The sequence below is a fragment of the Megalobrama amblycephala genome, linkage group LG9 (assembly GCF_018812025.1).
Source record: "Megalobrama amblycephala isolate DHTTF-2021 linkage group LG9, ASM1881202v1, whole genome shotgun sequence".
Taxonomy (NCBI): domain Eukaryota; kingdom Metazoa; phylum Chordata; class Actinopteri; order Cypriniformes; family Xenocyprididae; genus Megalobrama; species Megalobrama amblycephala.
Window position 1 is genome coordinate 16763204 of NC_063052.1, and position 19148 is coordinate 16782351.

Consider the following 19148-nt stretch of genomic DNA (forward strand, 5'->3'; position numbering starts at 1 on the left):
TGCCCCCTTCCTGTCAAACCCGTTTCTGAACATGACACTCAGTGTTTATAATTTGCATTCACTGAACTCAATGAGCAGCCTCTGTAGCATGTTGTCAGATACCACAATACATTTGACTCCTCAGTTCAAAATGAAATGCACTTACAATAGATGCCAATGGCATAGATGTAGCCTATATACACACTGTTTAATAACTGTTAATGCATCTTGTTTGTCTTGATCGCTTACAAACAAAACAAAGCAACTCGTACTATTCAAATGGCATCATCACAAGTTTATTGTGACTTTTTACAATAAAAATGAAAAACCAAAACAAGAGAAACAAAATTATAAAAGAAGCTGCAGAGGTACATGACTGAAAGCTAAGTGTGGTATTGGGGGAGGCCAGCTCAGGTGGAACTCGGTGCCTATAGAGAGAAAAACAAAAAAACAACTGGCCAAGAAGGACAGCTCACTATTCCTGGGTCAGTTTACATGACAAAGAACAGGAAACACACCCGACGGTAGGCAACAGACATGAACAAATCATTTAAAAAAGCTTCATAATGTGTGATGCATCCTCCATTTTTTTTTTTTTTTAGACTTTGCATAAATGTCATACAGCACTTCATTATAGGAGGATCCATAAACAAATCATGTGACATTCATAAACGCTCTGTAGATGACTATGTGCTACCGCTTAAACAGTGAACTTGAAAATTATATGAGAAACAAATTAAACATGACAAAATAATAGTAACTGAAGAAACAATTCATGAATGGCTAAGGTCCATGGCTAAATAATTTAATTTACACAAATATTGGAAGAGCTTAACATTTCGGGAAGGGAAAAGAAGCCACAAAAAAGTTGTTTAAAAGGACAGAAATGCCTGAGGTAAGATTCAGCCTTTAGGTTTTATTGATGTGGCCAATCAATATGCAGTTGGAGAGGAGGAAGTGACCTCTGGATCTTAAAACACTAAACAAATATGATGCAGGATGGGAATTTGACATATTACAAATTCAAAACAGACCCAAAGAGGTTATAGTTTCATACAACATTGCATATCTCTGAGAAGTTTCTGTTTTTATTCATTATAGATCAAGTGCGCTTCTGCGCTCTCAGTTTCTGAGGTCTGGTAAATGAACCGATGCTTTTAGATGTGGAAAAAGAGCATAATGTGTGGACAGTGTTAAGTGTTTCCAGGTCAGCGGGGTGTGCAGAGGCACACTGTCCCCACAAAAAAAAAAACCTAACAAAAAACAAAACACGGGGCTTTATATAAATGTATGATTTTGGTCGACAGACTGACTGAGGGTCCAGGCTGGTATAATTGGCAACTAGAATATGGTGATGGTCCAAGTGGTTTAAAAGATCTTTTTCTTTTTGTTCTTTTCCAAGGTCCTTTAGGATTGAAAATAAGAAGAAAAAAAAAAGGAAATTAGAGAAAGCAGTCAGTTTAAAATATAAAGGATTGCACAGTATTTTTAATTACATGGAACAAATGATTAAATGAATAAAACATGCATATAATACTACTAATAGTAATAATAATAATATACCACTTTGTTTAATGCGCTGTTATTACAATGTAATTACACAAATAAGTACTGAGTAATTTTAAAGTGCCTCAATATGCTATTTTAAAGGCTTTTGATTTTGTTTTGAAGGTCTCCTATAATGTTTACAAGTATCCAAGGACAAAAAACACTGTAAAACACATAATATACATTGCAGCATCACCACTTTTCTGACAGTTTCTGAAACTGTCTGATAAACAGTCAAATGGTCCAGTCTGTTGTGATTGGTCTACCGCTTACAGCGCATGTCAGAAACTAAACGTCCATTACCATATTGAATTTCAGCACCAGAAGTTTCCTCAGCACTTGTATTCACAATAATACGAACAGTAACAATGGCATCAACATCAACAGACCTTAATCATGGTAGTGTCATTTTTAATTTTTGACAGGAATGAAAACAAGGTTTGTGAGGGATAGAATAAAGTACATTCAAAGTATGTTCAACAGATTGTAATGTTGTTTAACAACAATCCGATTGTTCAGCTGATGAAACATCTTTGCGAAAAAATACACACAAAACACTTATTACAACTAACAGTAAACAAATGCATACAGATCTCAAGCCTTTTTGGGGTATGCTTAATAAACTGACAAACTTTAAATCTACAAAATATCTCAGAAGAACTGCGTGCTCTCCATTACCAGTATAGCTCCGTAGACTAGAAAGCCCATCAAAATAGGAGGCCCGCATTTGTAAAGGAGGTGCAGATCTTATACATATTTAAACTTACAAAAAATATAAAAATGTATACAAAATAAAGCATTAATATGTATTTAATTTATGCAGTGAAGAATATGCAGTGTTATTTTACATTTGTTTACTTTATTTCTGTACCTGAAAACTGTTAAACCTACCTAAAAAGCACTGTTTATTTCATATGTATTTTGTTCTGTTGTATTTATGTAGGCCTGCTGAATGTTAAACGGATACAATTGATGTTCATTAGAAATTATTTTGATGATGCAGCAATAAAATTGCTAGTATATTTTAATGCAGGTGTTTTTGAGCTTTGCTGATTTAAAACATGATCAATCTATTTTGATGACAAAATTTCAAATAAGAGAGGAAAGTGACAAATCTGTATCGGCCAATAATTGTATCGGCCCCAAAAAAATCCCATCGGTGATCCCTACTGTTAAACAAAAGGAATAAGTGGTATATGAAAAAGTATTATAGCGTTTGCCGTGTGGTTGATGCCCAGTGTCGCTAGCTGAGCAGAAATACATAATCATGTTGTTTCGCTTGGTCCCTTCAAAGTCATGTTGGATTTCCTTCTTAGTGTAAATATTGAGAAGTGCCAGGACTTCAGCATCGGTCCATCTATCGCTATTCAAGGAGTAAATATATAGGCTATAAACTGTTTTCACGCTGCTTTTTAAAAAGTGTTTCGCATGCGTTCGGTCAATCAATGACACTTATGTCACTGATAGTTCCTATAGCAAAAATCCTTGATTTTGCGGCACGTTTTCTTAAAAAATGCGATGGAATATGCGGGATATTTTTGCAATTTTATGCGATGAAATTGCGGGAACTTGCAAAAACTGCGGTTTGACGATGATTCCCCCAACACCCTGTTCTCACTAGGCTACTACCTTAATGTAAAGAGTCATTTCTTATTACTACCTATGATAAGCAAGCATACTAAATCACAGAATATATAAGTTCTCATTCTGTTTTATTTCAGACCTTAATTAACACATGGCTCAAACTTAAAAAACATTGAGTCAAACAAGTTCTGTAGCTTTACAAAAGGAATATTCAACAACTTCTATAAAAATGAATAAATAAAATATAAAAAAATAAAATGTGTGCTTCCTGTTTTACAGAGGTAGCTATACAAAACAGACATCTTCTGTTAAATAAAGTGCTTCCAATGCACAAAGTGCAATCTCTTACTGCAACGTAAATTATTTGACATACTACTAATATACTTACAACTGTAAGGTTTTGGTACTGTTCTGTAACAAAAAAGTGCAATCTTACAACTGTAAAGTTGCATCAACAGTCTTTTGCACTATTTTTGTTGGCAAATGAGAATGATTTGCGTGCTTCATCGTGGTTTCACCGCGGGGTTTGCAGATGATGTTCACGTCGCGTGATTACTTCACTTCATAAGGTTCCCATGGCAATGGGGGGAAAATAATGGCGCTTTACTTGTGTGAAGTAAACGCAACATTTTTCAACTTTCTGCTAAGATATGTGACTTTTTTGCAATGAAAATACAGGGATTATGAAATCACGCTAGCCCCGCATATTTTGCTTGCTGAAATTGGCAATTTATGCAGCGAAAGTGCGGCGTATTTGAAAAAATGCGATACCCGCATAAATATGCGGACTTTGGCTGATTATAAATTAAATCAGGCGATCGCATAATCGCATTTTTCTGGAGGGACTGTATAGTGCTGGGTTAGACTTTACTCTAGAGTAGGAGCTAAGTTAGTTCCCCAAAAAGGCGTCCTAAAACTAAAATCATTCCCAGTTCCTGCAGTGTGAACACTCCAAAAAGTGAGTACTTCCACCATTAGTTATAGGAACTATGAAAAGGTTCCTCATTTGTCGTGTACTTTGATCTTTGCAGACATTTTACATTCACAAACAGCTATAATACACACTACATGAAAGCTAATATCTGAAAAGCATAATAGAGGCACTTTAATTAACATCATGTACTTATTTTAGGGCTAAGGTTTGGTTTAGTTTTAGTTGCTTGTAGTTTTGTAAAAGTGTGTGTACCTGGAAGCGTCCAGTTTCTGCTGCTCCAGCATGCGTTGTTGGGCCTCCCAGTTGACCTTCTCCTCCTCGAACTGACGTCTCTTCTCCTCCAGCTCCTTGTGCTGGGCCTCCAGGTTCTTCTTCATCTGTTCATGACGTCGCTGTAGCTGAATAAACAAAAAACCCCACCAGATTTACTAACAATCATTTATGATGTATACAGCATAATATGTCTTTGAAACAGCGGTACGCTAGTGATGCTACAGTACATTGTTGTCATATGACCTCATTAAACTCAGATATCATTCTGAAAATACAATTAATGTGCAATATTAATGAAATTCTGTGAAAAATGTCTTGGGTTGTCAGATCAAATAATGCTAAAATGGTCTTTGATATCACTCATTCATCATACAGGAAATATAAAGTTGAAACCCATTGCGTTGTAGGATAATGTAGTACACCCAGTATCTTATCCAAAAAAATCTGCATACTGTGCACAGTGTACATACTGCAGAAACAGTTTGAGTAGCTCAGTCAAATATGAAGTATATATATTGGGTGTGTGCGTGTGAGATGGTACCTCTGCCTCAGAGTCTTTGAGTTTCTGGATCTTCTCCTTGACCTTCATCTCAAATACTTGCTCCATCTCCATTTCCATCTTCTTCATCTTTGCCACATGATCTCTCCTCTCCTCCTCCATCTGTGCCAGGGGGCTCCTACTTACACCCACACACACGCGCAAAAGCAGCGCAAGGGCAGATGCACAAACACATTCATTAGACTGTTTAATCAAAAAAATTTGAGTTTTACAAACAAAAGAGTAGTAGTGGAAGAGAGGACCCTGGTGGGAGAGGTTTTAGGACCCAGTGCGGTGCAGTTGTCTGAGGAATGTGAGTTAGTAGGCTGAACTGCGGTTGTGTTAGTGTGAGGCCGCAAGATCAACACCGCTCAGATAGCACAGGGAGCCACAAAGCCAAAGTCACTTAACAAACAATGAGAGCAAATTAACCAGGCAATTAACATGGGCTGCAAAATTACATACAAATAACAAGTCAAGATCATATCCAGATAGTCCGGAGCTGAATTACGGAGGACGAAAGCCTGTACATACCAAGTCTAATGCGAACATATGGAGCAAAAGAAAATCCTTCACACTAAGTTTGATGCACATTATTATTATATTCTGGACAAAAGTTATACACCTGGATAAAACAAGGTTCCTACACATTTTCCATTTCAAAATTCCACAAATTTTCCACACTCAAATTTCCAAAGAACTCTGTAGATTTTTCCATACCATATTTGATATAAATGGTTCTTTAAGCATTATTTTCAGCTTTATATTTGGTATATGTGACCCTGGACCACAAAAACAGTACACAATAGCCAAAAATACATTGTATGGGTCAAAATTATTGATTTTTCTTTTATACCAAAAATCATTAGGATATTAAGTAAAGATAATATTCCATGAAGATATTTGTAAATTTCTGTGAGTGGATATGCACTGCTAATGACTTAATTTGGACAACTTTAAAGGCGATTTTCTCAATATTTTGACTTTTTTGCACCCTCAGATTCCAGATTTTCAAATAGTTGTATCTCGACTAAATATTGTCCCACCCTTACAAACCAGACAGACATCAATGGAACCTTATTTATTTAGCTTTCAGGTGATGTATAAATCTCAATTTCAACAAAAAAAATGACCCCGTTTTGTGGTCCAGGGTCACATAGTGCAGTCATCTGTAAATATTTTTATTTAATTGGTTTTCTCAAAGTAATAATATTCTCATTTGATGAGAAGAAACCTAAAACACTTTATAAACTGATAATATATATACCTTTGATGTATCAGTTTGATAATGTAAATATGGTTTTATGTGGCACAATCAAACAGCAAAGTACAGTCTGCATGAAGTTCAAAAGAGACTCACTTATGGTAAAAATAAACAGTTTTGCATGATGAAAATGTGTGTCTTGAATTCAGTCACTAAATGATCACTAAACTTTTGCCATGAAATCACTCAGCTTGTATGATACATTAATTTTTATAAATTCTTAATTATATATTTTAGAAAGCTGAAAAGGGGGAAATAGTCTGGAAACACGATTTTCACTTATCCAGACCTGGAAATTACTCTAATCAAATTCCATACTTTTCCAAACCGTGTAGGAACCTAAAATTAAAAATGCACTTTTTGACGTGCTTTAGTGCAAAAAACAACCCACAGATAAATTAAAGATAAAAAAAAAATAAAAAACAGAACAAAAACAAAAATCACTTGCTCCAAAACAAAAGCTAAACAGCTCCCAAATAACAAAACAAACATGTCAGACAGAGGTTTTTGCATCTGAACTCTTCATATGGACACACGTTTCTCATTTGAAAATGATGCTGTGCCAAAAATTTGGTATGTACAGGTCTTAGCTCCCGTCAGGCAGCATCCAAGACAGTTTACCATGAACATGTCCAGAGTTACCCAGCTTCTTATACTAACTTAAGAAATCCTTTTAAATTTGTATCAAGACTGCCAGCTAATGGAAAGCAGGATAAACCTCAGTTAAATAAAGGAAGTACAACACTACAGAACAGAGGTTTGACAATGTTCCTAACGCAAAGCTGGAACTGCAGTTACAGACAATAAGGAACATTGAGCTGGATGCCTGACTCTGAACAAACAAGGAGAAAGGGGGAAAACAGAGAGCAGAGGAGAGGAGAGGACGAGACAAATGTGAACTTGTGCATGACACTTACATGCCTTCAACTGTGTCAGATCTAAAATAAAAACACACACAACACACTTAGCATGCTCACAGTGCATCATGTGTTAGAAAAACAACGTTAGCAGCTGTACTTTTTGGCCGCTCTTATGCTTTGGTTAAGATGGGGACTCTTTAGACAGAGCTGTACACGCGTGAGGATGGATGTGAATGGCCGGTTAGCGAGCGTTTGGACTGTATTTGAGGGTTAGTGTTGAGGGTGAACAGCTGCGGCTGTTAGGAAGCCTGGATGTGTTGATCGGTTCAGTGTCACGGCGCTGACTTCCGCACCATTAGCATGTGTCAGTCTAGCTTTGGGGTCCAGACACTCTGGTTTACACAATGATTCTTTACCGCCATATTATAACCACAGACCTGACACCATGGTGATCTGCTTCATGTACAGTAGACTGACATCAGGAAACAGTACTGGTTATGTTGGTGTACACTTAAATAATGGTTTAAAATAGACTCACAAACTTGTATTAGTGAAAAACACTCACTTTGTGAGTTGGCCTTTGTTCTTGTTGTTGTCTACGCCATTGTAAGTGACAGCAGCCAGCTTCCTACTGCGATAGTTCTCATAATGGACATTGTTGGTCACGTCCTTCAGATCCTGCATGTGAGTTCTATGATTGAGGAGATGCAATAAAACAAATAATTGACAGATTCATATCACAGCATGTTCAACTCAGACCGTTTAAGAAAAAAACTCTGGGCTACAAGATCCAGTTCTCAAAAATCTTGTGAACAAATGTTTACTATGTGTTATATAGCCTTATTTCAGTGACTTAAAAAGTTTAACCTAGCATAAACATTATTTTCTCAAAAAACAAACAAAAATGTACATGATGCTCACATATTATTGTAGCCCATTTTGTGCTGAATACAGTGTAATGAGACCTTAGCTATTAATATGTTTATAAGCAAATGAAAAAAAGCACAAATGTCAAAAATTCTCCAGGGCCCAAAAACATCCTAAGACTCCAGAGGGTTAAATTGTAATAATATTTCACAATATTACTGTTTTTACTGTATTTTTGATCAAATAAATGCTGCTTTGGTGGGTTAGGGTTACTAATTAGAGACTAATTTCAAAAACATTAAAAATCCTATAGATCTCGAACTTTTGAACACAAGTGTATTAAAGGTGCCATAGAATGGAAAATTGAATTTACCTTTGTATAGTTGAATAACAAGAGTTCAGTACATGGAAATAACATACAGTGAGCCTCAAACACCATTGTTTCCTCCTTCTTATGTAAATCTCATTTGTTTAAAAGACCTCCGAAGAACAGGCGAATCTCAACATAACACCGACTATTACGTAACAGTCGGGATCATTAATATGTACGCCCCCAATATTTGCATATGCCAGCCCATGTTCAAGGCATTAGACAAGGGCAGCCAGTATTAACGTCTGGATCTGTGCACAGCTGAATCAACAGACGCTGTGCAGGTAAGCAAGCAAGGACAATAGCGAAAAATGGCAGATGGATAATAATAACTGATTATTTATATTATGGATAATTAATAATAACTGACATGATCCATGATATCATGATATTTTTAGTGATATTTGTAAATTGTCTTTCTAAATGTTTTGTTAGCATGTTGCTAATGTACTGTTAAATGTGGTTAAAGTTACCATTGTTTCTTACTGTATTCACGGAGACAAGAGCCGTCGCTATTTTCATTTTTAAACACTTGCAGTCTGTTTAAATCATAAACACAACTTCATTCTTTATAAATCTCTCCAGTGTGTAATGTTGCTAATGTAGCTTTAGCCACGGAGCACTATCAAACTCATTCAGAATCAAATGTAAACATCCAAATAAATACTATACTCACATGAACCGATGCATGCATGCATGCATGCAGCATACATGACGAACATTTTGTAAAGATCCATTTTGAGGGTTATATTAGCTGTGTGAACTTTGTTTATGCTGTTTAAGGCAGTCGCGAGCGCGAGGATTTAAAGGGCCACACACCCTGAATCGGCGCATTTTTAATTATGCCCCAAAATAGGCAGTTAAAAAAATTAATTAAAAAAAATCTATGGGGTATTTTCAGCTGAAACTTCACAGACACATTCAGGGGACACCTTAGACTTATATTACATCTTGTGAAAATGTGTTCTATGGCACCTTTAAAGAAGGAAACAGATGAATCTATGATGATATGATAATATGAACAATGATGTTTTTGAAAAGACAGTTTGGAGAAATTATGAGAATTCCACCTCCATCATCACGTATTAGTGCTGGTGTAGATTTATGTTATATACCTGATGAGCATGTTTCGTAGGATAGTGAAGTCACAGTGCTCTCCATTCTCCACTAAAAACAAGAAAAGTATTAAAGTGAATAAAGAAACAGAGACAACATTACACTACAATATCCACCACTTCCTAATGTGAAATATATGGAACAAAAGTTTGCAAATAAATAAATAATTCACACTCAGTTTAATGCACAGTATCATTCTTTGAAAGTTATACACCTAGATGAAAGGAAAAATTGCATGCTTTAAAGGCCAATAAAATGCACAGATAAACCAAAAACAAGAAAAACCAAACAAACAAACGAAAAAACTAAAAATCACAGAACATAAAAACAACCAAAAACAAACTAAACTAAACAAAAATTAAAACAAAAATAACCTATTCATTTAAAACAAAACAAACTAAGTAAACCAAACAAAATCCTTTGATAACTGAAGTTCTGAAATGGCCCATAGGCACAAATTGGCATTGATCATTACTGTGCTACTGTAATGTATAAACTGACCAGCAGGTGGCACCCAATCTGGCACCGACTTGTGTCTCCTGCTGCGTGTGCGTCACTTATCGAATGAATGAAGCAGACCTCTCCTTACTTCCCAACCACATGCCATCTGTGTGCTTACATGCTGCTAAAAGTATCTCAGGCATTCAAAACTCTCCCTCTTAAAACAGATAACCCTTGGTTTCAAATACAGCAATCAAACTCATGGCCTTCCTGATCACACTCTGTCTAGAGCTGACAACTGTAAACTCTGAGCTCAGACACAATAACCCTGCTCGCGGTACGGGTCGCTTGAGAGGATTTGGCTTAACAACTCTGGTGTTATCAGAGGTTGAAAGTCTAGAAAAGAAGAGGAAGTCCACCCTGGCATCAGCTCCAGCCAAACTGATTTGGTGAGTGAACAGATGTGACAGTCAAATCAGCATCCCGATCTTCTGCTTGAAATGCATGAGCTCTGAAGCGTCACTGGACCTTCATCTACAAAGCTTCATTCATGGTCATATTTCATACTGTTGGTTTACAGCATATCATGTGACAGGCCCTACAGGAGCTCTCGATGAAACATCAAAAGACACTCACTTCCTGTTTGCAGATTTGCAGACCCAATGCACACCCTAGAGTGTTGATCACATGACCCCTAAACATGCTATGAAGACAATTACTTCATTATGTCTTTCATTTATTAAATGTCACTTGTTTATTCTTTAATTTCTGTAAGAGGATTTTTTTTAATCAACTAGCACCAATATTATTATACTATTGTTATACAGTGTATGTTAACTGAAACCAAAACTATATTGCTAATTAAAAATTAAAAGCTGAAATAAAAATAAATTAAAATTATTTTGAAATATTAAAAAATAATAAGTAACAAAAGCACATAAAATGAAAATATAAACACCCAAATCTAAAAGCTAATTAAAAAAATAGTACACAAATACTAAATATGACATTGACCAGCACTTTAGTTCAGAACTGAAAACATTAAATTTTTTATTACAGCAAAAACATGGCATTAGTTATCAGCGGAAATGTTCTTTCTGACAAAAATAAAGTGATGAAAGGTTCCTTTTTATTGACTATTTGATTGTTGATGGGATTGTGAAAGGACCACAAGCTGTTAAAAGGATCTCTAAACTATATTTATTATTTATACTATATTAAGTTAATATTTCAATTTTTTTAGTGGTTTATTTAGATTTTTATTGATTTATTTATTAGATTTAGAATTATTTAAATTTAAAATTTTTATAATTTAATTAATTATTAAGGTAATTAATTATCCAAGTTCCAGTTCAGTTTGGAAAACTGTGAATTAAATTAGAAATAAAATTATAATAAATACAATTATGAAAAAAGAATCCTGAGCCAAGTTTAATACAGTTATCCGACATCCCAGCCATCTGACTATGATGTGTATATAATGAATGCCATTATGATGTAATCAAAAAGAAAATCATTATTGCTGGTATTCATTGATAATTGCAAGTTATTTTAATGCTCTTATGAACAGAAATGATTTATATTTGTCGCTGGCAGAGTCCATCCTGAATGATTCATTGGAGGCTAGACATCATCTGCAGAATGTGTCAGAAGTTAAAGCTTTCTGTGCTGTCACTGGTCAAATGGACTGCTTTATCATATTCAATGTGCACAATATTACTATCCGTAACAAAGGTTATGGGACGGCAACAATAGTCTTGGCATACAACACTAATGAAGCCAAACAACTACATTAAGCTTATACACACATCTCTCAGACTCAGCATTGCTGTGTTATGGGAAAGATCTGCTGTGTCAAGGGGAGGTGACCTTTCACCCCTTACCTTCTGCCACGCCCCAGGGGTACTGCCTCCCTCGTACACGCTTCCCATTGACCTCGATGATGGTGTTACTGCCGACCACAGCCAGGGGCAGACGATCCTGAGGGACACAAATACACAAGCACATATAATATACAGGCATGTTTAGAGGGAGAGGGAGACTGGGAATGTCAGGTGGCCGATATCGACTCTTAATGTGTCTGTGTGTGTGTGAGAGGTGGGGAATGACGATAATGTGTTCTGTGAGTGAGTGTGTTTCTGCTTGACCTATTTCCCTGATGGGCTGAATTAGAGAGCCAACATTTGAGTAGTTAAGTGTAATCTGAGCAGGGTTATTATCGTTAACTAAAACTATATAAAATATATTGAAATAAAATAAACATTAACTGAAATAAAATATAAAAAGACTTGAACTTATTTTATTTCAGATTGTTATCAAGCAGACTCTCATTTTAGTTTAATTGAAGTACTAAAATAACTAAAACCAAATAAACTAAAAAATAAAATGTAATACTTAATAGAAAAATATTAAGAAAAACTACAATAGTATATAAATTATACTAAAATAACAGTGACTGAGTTTCCACAAAAGCAGTCCATAAGTGTTAGGAAAGGGTCAGGATGGTCAATTTGTCCAACAACAAAGTAGTCCATTAGTGAGCTTGACTAGTGAGTATATCTAGATTTTTTTTTCTAATAGTGGTGCTTTAGCACTTAGTCCAGATCTAGCATTACTTTAAAAACTGTGTCCTAACAAGATGTGATTTGGTGTAAATATGATCCAGTCCATTTTAGTATTATTTATATACTATTATAGTTGCATGGCTTATATTTTTAATTTTAAGTTTAAGTTTAGTTTCCTTTATAGTCATTGTTAGTAGTTTTTTTTTTTTTTTTTTTTTTTTCAGTTTTAGTTTTATTTAATTTTAATATATCTACTTAAACTTATATCAGTTACTTGCCAAGGCAACATTTTACTTTTCATATATAGTTTAAGCTTTTCATCTGATATTTAGATTTCATTTTATTTTAGCTTCATTTGAAATTAACAAAAATGCTTTTTAATAGTTTTAGTTAACGATAATGACACTTATCCGATCTATCTAATCTCCATGAATCTTCTCGACTCATCCATTCTTGATTGTTTCAATATACATGAGAAGCACTTTGGTCCAATGGGAATCCAAAATGTAGTACAACTCATCACTTGCAGTTGATTGAGACAACAATGGGATCAAATACTTGGTTATCAAACCAGGACAAAGTGTAAGGGCTCCGATATCCTCTCAGCGAAGTTCTTTGCTCAGGGCTAAACCGAAGAGATAGTTGTGCAATGATAAATTATTGTTCTGACTATTGCTGCTGGGAGCGGTGTTTAGATATGCATTTAATATATGCTGAGTGCTATCGTTCTTAACACAACAATTGCTCTCTCAGCAAGAGCACAGCGAACACAATGAAGTACTTAGTAAAATTCATAAATATTACACAATTTAAACATTATTTAAAGTACATATGGAGTGACTGAACCAATCTTTGTCATAGAATACAGTTGTTTGTTCGCATTGAGTTGACAGTTTGAACGTTCTTGTGTCATTTATTTTCAAGATCTGAGGTGAATTAGTGTTGTTTTCTTTACAGCTAAAAAGCTGGGAACACAGAACGATATTCAAACTCACGTTAGACACTTTTAACATTAAATAAAGCACATAAACAGTACCTGATATTATCATTGCCATACTTTGTGTTGCTGTTCCAGCCGCGACGTCGTGGAGAAATAGAAACCATTTCTAAAATAGAATATTCGCGTGTCGCCATCGCAGCTGGTTAGGACAAAAACTCAGATTAACATGGAAAAGATACCTTTTATCGCTTGTCACGTCGCGTCTGGTTAGGACACGGTGTAAGCTTCGATTTAACATAACTGATGTGTGCGTTGATGAATGTTTATATGTGAAATAAAGCTTAAATTAAATATTTCATCACATAAAGTGATCGAGTCTTTTCAGAAGATTTGGACTAAACCGCTCAACTCATATGGATTAGTTTTACGATCTCTTTATGAACTTTTTGAAGCGTCAAAGTGGTAGTTGCATAAACTGTCAATGGAGGGACAGAAATTGCTCAGATTTCCTTAAAAATATCTTCATTTGTATTTCAAAGATGAACGAAAGGCTTACGGGTTTAGAACGACATGAAGGTACGTAAATGATAACAGAACACTAACCCTTTTCAGTATCTAATCATTCAAACAACCTACTAATTAGCCATTTCAGTGTCAGTACAGAAAGAATCATTCATTAACATTTGTGAACACACAAACCTTAATCTTCTTCACTAGCTTGCTCTCTTCCTCATCATCAGTCTCTGGGAACTCATAGATTTTGATCTTATGCTCCTGGATCTCTCTCATTATCTGCAAACAAGAGGAAACAAAAAGGAATGAAAAATAAAGAATAAAATTGGTGCTGACAAGTAAAAAGACTTGGTATCTCCCAGCAGCCTCTGAAGGTTCACAGTGTCACTGGTCTGAGATTGCATTTACTCTCAAAGGAGTCAGCAAAAACCATGTGCGGAAAGATTTATCGCTCGTGTTATGATGTTTTCTCACTGCAGCCGCTGTGACATGCACACCAGTCACTTCAGATGTTTTGCAGATGTTAAACTGTTAAACCATTTGAAACACTGGTCTTTCATGATGCTGTGATCTGACATAATTCCTGTATCTCTATGTAGAGCTGTTCAGTGAGGTCAGTCAATATCAAACTGAATAGAGGAGGCTGAATGTTTGTTCATGCAAATACAAAAAGGATTATTTAATGAAAACAACAATTTCTTTCGCTTTTATTAAATAAATACATTTCAATGTAATAGGTACACATGTTCTCTTTTCCAAAAAGTGAAGAGCTGCCTAACTAAAAAGCATTTAAGCTTTCACAGATGCAATAGCTGACACAAAGGCTATTAAGCCAAATTTCCACCTAATTCACAACACATGCGTAGGCACATGAATTTGTTCTAAACCTCATTTGTCATGTTTTTATATTTATATATAAATATAAAAGTGTGTGTGTGTGTGTGTATATATATATATATATATATATATATATATATATATATATATATATATATATATATATATATATATATATATTTATATACACACACACATATATATATATATATATATATATATATATGTATGTATATGTGTGTGTGTGTATATATATATATATATATATATATATATATATATATACACACACACATATATATATATGTATGTATATGTGTATATGTGTGTGTGTATATATATATATATATATATATATATATATATATATATATATATATATATATATATACACACACATACATATATATATATATATACACACACATACATATATATATATACATATATATATATATATATATATATATATATATATATATATATATATACACACACACACACACACACACACACACACACACACACACACACACACACACACACACACACACACACACACACACAGTGTTGGGGAAAGTTACTTTTTATGGAAAATAATGCGTTACATTGCTTTTGCGTTACTTCTTCTCACCCTGGCTGGGCTCGTTTGTTTGTTTTTTAAAAACACCAAAACAGTTCTATTTTTGGCAAATGTAAAGACCCTTTCACACCAAAAGTGAAACAAATACTATAAGCTTCAGGCTGATCACAAATGTGATGTTTATTTAAAGTTTTGCTTATTAGTATAGTTGAATTGGATCATCAAAGGTCAGCAGCAAAGACATTGGTTAATAAAGTGAGATTAAATACATAAAGTATTTTTGTTTAATTTAATATATTTAATTATGGCAGATTTGTGCAATATCCTGAGACTGCATTTCACTGTTTTTATTCATTTTGAGGAATATATGTTTGTTTGTGTAAGATGTATGAGTGCAATTATATTTAAGATGAAATAAGTAAAAAATTTGATCTTAACGCATTTATATTTAAGGCCACCCAGGGTATGCGAGTTTTGCGTACAAGTGGTTTCAGTTGTTCCTACTTTTTTTGTTGTTGTAAATGTAGAATAAATTTTAGTACAAAAGTTATTGCGGAATAATGATTTGTTCGTGAAAAAGTTTGTACACAGATTTCACGCACAAATTTGTGCGTAAGCATGATTGGTGAATGAGACCCATTGTTTTGGGTGAAATTCATAAGGGGCTTTCGCACAAAATAGCTCTAGGAACTCAGTTATAGGAACTAGCCACTAGGATAGATCCCTGAGAACAAATTTCTCCCCTGGGCCATGTTCCTGGTTGCATGCACACCGGGAATAGGAACTCTGAAGCGGCCTACAGCGGCATCTTTAAGCGCGGCATTTACAAACGCTAAAAAATGGAGGATGCCGTGATCGGAGCTGTGTTTGTTGTGTGTCGTGGGTTTCGTGATAACTGAGATGGAATGTAAATGCATAATTTATGTGACTGAAAGAGCAAAAAGTGGGGCTAAGAGACGAAATCTCAACTTTAAGTACTACATATCATCAAGGTGGAAAAAAGAACACAACCCTGCAGACAACAGGAAAATGCCGTTATCGCTGTTTTCAATATTCGTGAAATAAATATGGTTGCACGACTTTTTAAAAATGCCAGGTGCCGGTGTTTGAAATGTGTTTGACCAATCAACATAACTCACGTCACTATATAGCGCAGGACACTATAACTCACGTTTCTATAGTGCTATAGATCCTACTCTGAAGTAGTTCCCCCAAAAGGAGTTCCTAGAACTAAAATCGTTCCTAGTTCCTGCGGTGCGAACATGGCAAAATCGGAGCCAATAGTTCTAGGAACTATGAAAAGTTTTTTATTATTATTTTGGAACACAAGTATTCATTTTTTTACATTGTTGGTGCCAGTCTGAATATTTTTGTAATATTCCAATGAATTATACTGATGATTAGAATTTTATCATACAACAGTAATATACTTCTGCAGTAATGTCTCACTTTGACACAGATTTCTTAGGTGTTCCCAATAAACCCTTGAGATTTGGAGGATAACTGAAGGAAAGACTTGTGGTTCTGTTTATAGTTGACAACATTTTTGTATTATGTTTCGACGTCACATTTGTAAAATAACTTGTAGTGGTTAGAAATGTTTGGAATTATGTGAATGTAAAAAAGTGAACCTGGAGTACTCTATGTTATTTAGTGACCTGCACAGCATAATTAAAGCAAACTGTTCTGAGCCTGCTGAAATTAAATTCCATTTCATTTATTGTTTAATATAGATAGATGCATTTAGAATAACTGTGCAGCGCTGATACCAGCACCTATTCAGGACTCAGTATTGCGGCTGGTCTGTTTACAACCAGCTTATGTCTAAGAGTCATAAAGTGGGTGGAAAATGAATTATGATGTTTTTGGGGCAAGAAGCCTAGTTATAAGTGTACTTTGGGGGAAAGAAAAACCATAAAATCTACAGGTACAGTGTTTGGCATTAGCACACTCTCACCTGCTTCTTGAACTGTTGGCACTCCTCTGGAGTCAGTGTGTCTGCTTTCGCGATGAGCGGGATGATGTTCACTTTTTCATGTAACCGTTTCATGAACTCAATATCCAGTGGTTTCAGTCTGACAGACAGAGAGAGAGAATGTGAGGGTTTAATGTTTCAAACTAAACACTGAGCATGAGTCCAAAAACAGCAGCAAAAGTCTCCTCTGTAGTGTAGTAGTGAGGTATCACATTCACACTGCTGTTTGACAGTTTGGCTGAACTTATAGCTCGGCTCGTAGTAAAACCACATGTGCTGCAAAAAGAGCAATAAATAAATGGCAGGAAATTCATTTGTGCTTGTCCACTCAGGCCAGTGTAACTTTCACAGCTTTAGCCATTATATAACACACATGCACATACTGGATTCCCATCAGCAGGTGAAAGGTGTTTTTTTGTTTTTCCATTTGGTCTCTTGATTAAATTAAGATTAAAATATATGTTTCAAAAGGAGACTGGGACATTTTACCAGATTGGCATTCTGAGGAACTGGGGGAAGAATTTGAAAGGAAGGATTAGTGATTTTTGGCATTTTATTTTATGAGAAACGCTTGTGTGTGACATTTACATTTTCTGAAAATGTAACTGGTGCATTTACATGCAAAAGTAACAACTGAGGTACTGGGGAGTTCTGACTGGATGCCAAGACATTGCTATGGGTTTGCTAAGGTGTACTGACTGATATCTAAGGTCAAATGGTTTCTAGAGTGTTCAGAGTAGTTTTTAGCACTTTTCTTGTGGTTGTGTATGGCCCAAAAGAGGTCTTTCAAACCAAACAAAACTAAACAACACCAATCAATCCCCCCCCCCCAAAAAACAACACCAAACAATTAAACCAAAAACAAAAAAAGAATACATCAAACAAAACACCAGGCAAACCACCAAATAAATCAACTGAAAAAAAACAAACAAACAAAAACAACAACATGTCTCATCATCCGACACATAAAACAGGGTTAGAGACTTCAAATTCAAAGCCTCAAGTATGGGCGACAGCAACCTGCCTGACAAACACAGCTAAATATACTTGTGCTTTCTGACTTCCTAGATGAGCAGACAAAAACAGTCAGAGCATGACTTTAAGCCACAGAAAGAATCTCTGTTTTAGGCCAGGTTATGTTTTTTTTTTTTTTTTTTTTAACCACTGGATGATTACGAGATTTAACTTGTTGTAACAACAATACAATAAGTCATCTGATCAACTTAGGCCCAGATTTACTAAAAGCTTGCACCAGCGCAAACCCTGTTTTGGAGTGAAAAAATGACTGTCAGGATTTAATAAAGACACTGAAAGGGCGTGGACAGGGTTATTTTTGCAGCTGACCTTATTGCATATGCATTTGTAGGAGTTTCCCAATCCCTAAATGAATCATGCAAGGTGATTTACTAAGGTTTGCAATTAGTCAATTTACTGGTATTTTCGCCATCATTTACTTCTTAAAAAAGCATGTCTTAAACCAGACGCTAATTTGTGCTGCTCCTAGTAGATTGCATTGGTCATTATGGAAATGATCTGGCTGCATCTGTGCGTCAGTAGATCACGTGCAGAACTTTCCACTCCTATCTGCGCTTTTTTGGAATTGCGTTCTCACGCTAATTTTTCCCGTTTAGTAAATATGGCCCTCAGTCTGAAAACGCTGACAGTGCAATATATCCTCATGTACTTGGCATTACTTTAGAGTTCACCTCTAAAAGCCTCTACTGCAAAACAACAACAAACCCACAAGCCGAATATACAGAATTTGTGTGTGTCTAAGGCTTGAAATGGAGTGCCTACCCATGACCAGAGGGAGCGATGAAGTACAGACAGCAGTGCACTCGACTGTCGGGCATCTGGCGTCTATTGACGCGTGACTCCGCATTGAGGTAATCCTCAAATTTGCTGTCAATGTGGTCGGTGACAGGCTGCCAGCTACAGAACACATAATCGACATTGAGTTAT

At 35.4% G+C, this 19148-nt stretch overlaps 1 protein-coding gene across 5 annotated transcripts in view; it reads right to left on the reverse strand.

The window, feature by feature from the left end:
* Window positions 1-253: 253 nt before the first annotated feature.
* Window positions 254-19148, reverse strand: part of septin7a (septin 7a) — a 59831-nt gene continuing 40936 nt past the window's right edge. For 2 of the 5 annotated variants that reach the window (XM_048201879.1, XM_048201877.1), the window contains exons 6-15: window positions 18984-19118; window positions 17169-17286; window positions 13978-14070; window positions 11658-11754; window positions 9333-9384; window positions 7546-7671; window positions 7038-7058; window positions 4860-4998; window positions 4298-4443; window positions 254-1384 (exon numbers count right to left, since the gene is read on the reverse strand). In XM_048201879.1, coding sequence (XP_048057836.1) covers window positions 1348-1384; window positions 4298-4443; window positions 4860-4998; window positions 7038-7058; window positions 7546-7671; window positions 9333-9384; window positions 11658-11754; window positions 13978-14070; window positions 17169-17286; window positions 18984-19118 — 964 coding nt within the window. In that variant the 3' untranslated portion in view covers window positions 254-1347. The remainder of the gene's footprint in view (window positions 1385-4297; window positions 4444-4859; window positions 4999-7037; window positions 7059-7545; window positions 7672-9332; window positions 9385-11657; window positions 11755-13977; window positions 14071-17168; window positions 17287-18983; window positions 19119-19148) is intronic. The other 3 variants (XM_048201878.1, XM_048201881.1, XM_048201880.1) reach the window with 3 other exon arrangements.